The sequence below is a fragment of the Dioscorea cayenensis genome, unplaced genomic scaffold, assembly GCF_009730915.1.
Source record: "Dioscorea cayenensis subsp. rotundata cultivar TDr96_F1 unplaced genomic scaffold, TDr96_F1_v2_PseudoChromosome.rev07_lg8_w22 25.fasta BLBR01000308.1, whole genome shotgun sequence".
Classification (NCBI taxonomy): Eukaryota; Viridiplantae; Streptophyta; class Magnoliopsida; order Dioscoreales; family Dioscoreaceae; genus Dioscorea; species Dioscorea cayenensis.
The window spans coordinates 11,732-17,163 of NW_024086699.1; the positions used below are offsets into that span (position 1 = coordinate 11,732).

The 5,432-nt window shown below is 34.5% G+C and overlaps 1 protein-coding gene across 2 annotated transcripts; it reads left to right on the forward strand.

Moving 5' to 3' along the window:
• The first annotated feature begins 522 nt into the window (after window positions 1-522).
• LOC120254029 (silicon efflux transporter LSI2-like) lies at window positions 523-4,398 on the forward strand. Of its 2 annotated transcripts, XM_039262176.1 has the most exons (4): window positions 523-688; window positions 1,663-3,161; window positions 3,333-3,522; window positions 4,046-4,314. In XM_039262176.1, the coding sequence occupies exons 2-4, from the start codon at window positions 1,956-1,958 to the stop codon at window positions 4,312-4,314; spliced, it is 1,665 nt and encodes a 554-aa protein (XP_039118110.1). In that variant the 5' UTR covers window positions 523-688; window positions 1,663-1,955. The 2 variants fall into 2 exon arrangements, with proteins under 2 accessions (XP_039118110.1, XP_039118111.1); XM_039262177.1 differs by lacking the exon at window positions 523-688 and having other exon boundaries at window positions 1,956-3,161; window positions 4,046-4,398.
• Window positions 4,399-5,432: the final 1,034 nt, after the last annotated feature.

Sequence of the window (5,432 nt, forward strand, 5' to 3'; positions counted from 1 at the left end):
TGAGAAACCTCCATTTACCCTCATTTCTAACCCTCCAAATTGGGGAGAGCAAGGTTTTAAATGTTTTTTAGACCAAAATGCCCTCAAGTAATAAAGGTCCCAGGGAGTTAAATATTTTAGTGCATCAAAAATGAAAGTCTCAAGTAGTCAAATATTTTACCGCTCCGCTATTGATGCGGTGAATCATTTGAATTTATTATACCATAATTTTTTTTTATTTCAATTAAGACATATTAAGACATATTCTTGACTATCATTTTTTTTTTTAAAAAAATCTTTTTAGGTGATGAACCAAAACCACACATTAATCCAATGATTAGTTTTTTTTTTCTAAAAAAAGAAAAAATTAGTAAATCATAACTTTATTCATCAATAAAAAACAGTTGCATGCTGCATAAAACAAGAGAGAACATTAAAAATTAGAGCAGATACTCAAAGCTCACCGCGAGTGAGCAGATACTCAAAGCTTGACAACCTCAACTGAAGAAGAGATGGCGAAGTCTTGGTTTCTCTTGCTTCTTTGGTTTTATATAATAACTAAATAGATAGAAACTGATAAAGATTTGGACTTTCTTTGTTTACAGTCAGAAATGCAATACTCACACTGTTCCTTTCTTGTCTCCAATCCGATCCAAAGCGCCTTCCCCAAGTCTGAGCCTGTGCTGAATTTTGGATTTTGGGGACTTTGGTATAGTTTCATTGCCTCATCTTTGTCCTCTTTCTTTCCATGCAGTGCTAAATTTCATGTTTTGATGTCTCTTTTTGTGCTTTTTGTGCTGTGTTTCGTGTTTTGGTTGGTGTCCTTTGTGTACGATGTTTGGATGTTGTAATTTTCTATATTTGAAGGTATTTGGCATCTCTTTTTATTGAATATTAGTGCTAAATGGAGCTTGTTTCGTTGTTTTGTTTGGTTGGTGAGAAATGCTAAATTTTGCTAAATGGGGATTGCTGGTTTCTTCTTTTGAAGAAATTTTTTAATGTTGCAGTTCAGAATTTGAAGACCATTGATAATGTTTCTTTATATGTGTTAATTGCTTTTTGAGATGGCCAATGTTATTGCTAAATATCAGAGTTTTGATCTTGGGTTTTTGTTTTCATTGCTTCATTTAGAGAGCTCTCAGATTTGAATAGATACAATGCTAAGTTTTGCATACTGAGTGATGAGGGTTGTTTGTTTCTTCATTTGAAAAGCGTTCAAGTGTTGACTTTCAGAATTTGAGACCTTTTGGTACTGTTCTTTATATGTTTGATAGTTTTTTAAAAAAGCAGAATTATTGCTAAAAAGAGACCTTATATTTGTTTTACTGGTTGGGAAAACAATGATAAATTTCACATTTTGAGTAATGGCCAGGATTGCTTGGTTCAGAATTTGAGACCAATGGTATTGTTTATTTATATATGTTTGATTAATTTTTAGAAAACCAATATCATTCTTAAATACCAAGTTATAAATCCTGTTTTTAGTTTCATCGCCTAATTTGGAGAGCCTTTAGAACCGTTTGATTGAGAAACAATGGTACAATTCACATTCTGGGCAACCAGGGTGGTTCTTTTTGTCCTTAGAAAGATAGTTTAAGTGTTTAATTTCAGAAGTTGAGACAATTGCTGCAGTTTATTTATATGTTTGATTGTTTTAAGGAACTCTGGGTCTTCTTCTTGCAGGAAAGACAAAATTGGAGGGAACTATTGCTGAACTTTGTTTCAGAAACTGTCCTTTGATACTAAGAGGATTTTTGAATTGAGGCTGAAAATTTTTGGGTGGACTTTCACAACCTTTCCTTAGTTGAGTACCAATTTTAATGTCCTTCAGATCCTTTTCAGTAGCTCATCTTGTTACATTTGTTTTCTTAAGATCTTGTTCTTCTTTTTTTTCCCCTTCAATGTGTTGATGTTTTCATTGTTTGTGCCGATTAGGATTGTTATTGAATTAACTAGGTAATCCCTAAGTAAGAACAATGGCATTGCCACCAATTGTGAAAGTAGTCCTAGGCTCTATTGCTTTTGGGATTTTCTGGGTATTAGCTGTCTTCCCTGCAGTTCCCTTTCTTCCAATTGGAAGGACTGCCGGTTCTCTCCTGGGTGCCATGCTCATGGTCATCTTCCGTGTCATTTCACCCGACGAAGCTTATGCCGCAATCGACCTCCCTATTCTTGGCCTCCTTTTTGGAACCATGGTGGTTAGCATCTACCTTGAAAGAGCTGATATGTTCAAATATTTAGGTAAACTCTTATGTTGGAAAAGCCAAGGTGGTAAGGACTTGCTCTGCCGAATTGTTATAGTTTCTGCAGTCTCTAGCGCTTTGTTTACCAATGACACTTGTTGTGTTGTCCTCACCGAGTTCATCTTAAAAATCGCTAGACAAAACAATCTGCCACCTCAACCTTTCCTCTTAGCTCTTGCTTCTAGCGCAAATATCGGGTCTTCTGCTACTCCAATTGGTAACCCACAAAACCTTGTTATTGCGGTTCAAAGTAAAATCAGTTTCGGAAAATTCTTGTTCGGTATTTTGCCTGCCATGCTCGCAGGAATAGTTGTCAATTGCATAATCCTATTATGTTACTTCTGGAAGTTGTTGTCGGTGCAAAAGGATGTAGAAGTGGTGGCATCAGCATCAGAAGTGGTTGCCGAAGATGATGTAATTTCTCATCGGTTCTCGCCTGCGACAATGTCGCATGTAGGTTCCCCCAACTCTCAGCAATGGACACCTGCACTTGATGGAGTCATGCCTAGTTTTCAATCAGGCAGAGACGCCGGACAAAATGAATCTTTGAGGAACAGGACATTTGACAATGAGAACAACATTCAGGCAGTGCTAAATGATGCAGTTGATTCAGCAAAGATCAGTACATCATCAAGGGAAGCTGCAGGGAGTGCTGGGACATCTCAAAGGAGGGATGAACCAGCATCCACAAGATTGATGAGGACTTTTAGCAGCCACACAAATGGCTCGAGAGAATTAACTTCTTTGCAATCTGAGGACGGGAAAGAAGGATTGATTGAAAGATGGAAAATATTGTTGTGGAAAACATCCGTATATCTTGTTACTCTTGGTATGCTTATTTCTCTTCTTATGGGTTTGAACATGTCATGGACTGCTGTTACTGCTGCTCTTGCTCTTATTGTGCTCGATTTCAAGGATGCTGGCCCTTCCTTAGAGAAGGTAATAGTACAAAGACACAGAAGTTTATCCTTCTTTGGTTGCATGTGAAGTATGAAAACTTTGAGTTATTTATGCATGTATTTGAGCATGAAAGTTATTCCTGATATGCAAAAGTAGATATCTTTAATTTTCTATTATCTGCTTACAAGTGAAAACTGCATTGGAAAACAGGTTTCGTATTCCTTGTTGATATTTTTCTGTGGGATGTTCATCACTGTTGATGGCTTCAACAGAACAGGCATACCAAGCGCGCTCTGGGATTTTATGGAACCACATGCACAGATCAATAGCGTTGGGGGCACGGCATTGCTTTCCCTTGTGATCATTGTTCTCTCAAACATAGCCTCAAATGTACCAACTGGTAAATTGTTCTACACTAAGTTTTTTCTTCTTTTTTGTTAAGTACTGAATATATTTTTAATTGTACTGAAAAACAAAGTTGATTATGCTCATGAAATTGAATTTAATATTTATGTTGCATATATGTGATTTGTTCCACAAAACTAATGCATACAAGTCTCAAGAAATTCTTAGTTTTTGATGATAATACTTCTACTTGACGCTTTCACGTCTATGGAGCTAGTGGATGATTCAATCTACATCTTTTGTTCTAAAATTTGTGCACAATTAGTTAGTCCCATATTGACTATGCCAGCTTAACCTCTTGGGTTAACTTGGGTCCAGGTAATATGTGTTTTATTTGCATTTATGAACGAATGTACTCACTAACAGTAATAGTTTGTGATCTTTGCTTGAACTAAGATTTTTTTTTTTTAAATACTTATTAAACTGATTGATAGTAGCACGCATCTCTAACCATCCAAGAACAAGGAGATTGATAACTAAAACGTAATTTTCTAAAATCTCGTCTCAAATCTTCTCAGTTTTGCTGCTTGGAGCTAGAGTGGCAGCATCAGCCGCAGCTATTTCTCCGGCAGAAGAATCTAAAGCATGGCTTTTACTGGCATGGGTAAGCACAGTTGCAGGAAACTTGTCATTGCTCGGATCAGCAGCAAACTTGATAGTTTGTGAGCAGGCTCGGCGAGCGAAATATTTTGGATATAATCTTTCATTCTTCGGCCATTTGCGTTTTGGCTTGCCATCAACACTTGTCGTCACTGCGATCGGTTTGCTGCTTATTAGGAGTTACTGAAAAGGATCAAATGGAGAACAGTGTAAGATATGTTCAAAGCTTTGTATCTTAAATTAGAGCTCTAATGATCATACAGATTACTTTTATGTGGTTGGTTTTAAGTTTTGAGTTATAAACATTTGATGATGTTTGATTTATGGTTTGAAAACTATGTGAATTAGTTCAATGATAGCCCTCCATTTTGACTAAAATTTGTAAATTGAGTAAATGTATTCTCCACAAAAGCAAATGTAAATAAGATAGAGATAATATAGATGCATAGAAAAGCAAACGTTAGTAATCATGGGATTTATATTATTTTTGGGATAAAACTTGTGTAATATTCACATATCACCCAAATTATGCAAGTTTATGAAAACTGTTTCTGTAAAAATATTTATTTTATGTAATAATTACTTTTGGTGTTTATTGAAAAGAAGCAGAGATCTTAAAAACATAATTTTTTTTAACTCTTTTTTTTTTTTGGGGTTAAAAATACTTTATGAGAAACACCAAATTACATGATTTTTCTCAAGATATCTGTAGTTAGTCCCAATGGAAAAAGACTAAGTTGAATAATTCTATCATAACTATATATATAGTGACTATTAAATATAGATTCGTCGAAGGAGTAAATTTTTTGATAGATCACCAAATTATGCTTTTTTTTTTATTTGAGTGTCCAAACTTTAATTTGAATCAAAACGGTTACTTAAGTTTGATTTTGTTTCACAGACATGTCACCAAAATAATTAACTTATATTTATTGATGTGGAGGCTGAGATTTCTCAATCAACATATCTACGTCACCAATGTAAACCATATCATCTTATTTAACACATAATGATTGAGAAATTTCGGTCTCCACATCAATATATAAAGGCTTAATTTATGTGGGTGATTTATCCAAACAAAATCAAAGCTGGGTAACTGTTTTGATTTAAATTAAAGTTTTGACATTCAAATTAAAAAAAAAAAAATTTGGTAACCTACTAAAAAAAAATTTACTCAATTAAGGAGTTAATCTCTTTCACTATCTTCAGTGGTATTTAAAGATATTACTTAAGATGGATAAGAGACTTTCTTTGTGCCACTACTATTTTTTTTTTTATTTAAAGTAATTTATTGTTTATAATTGC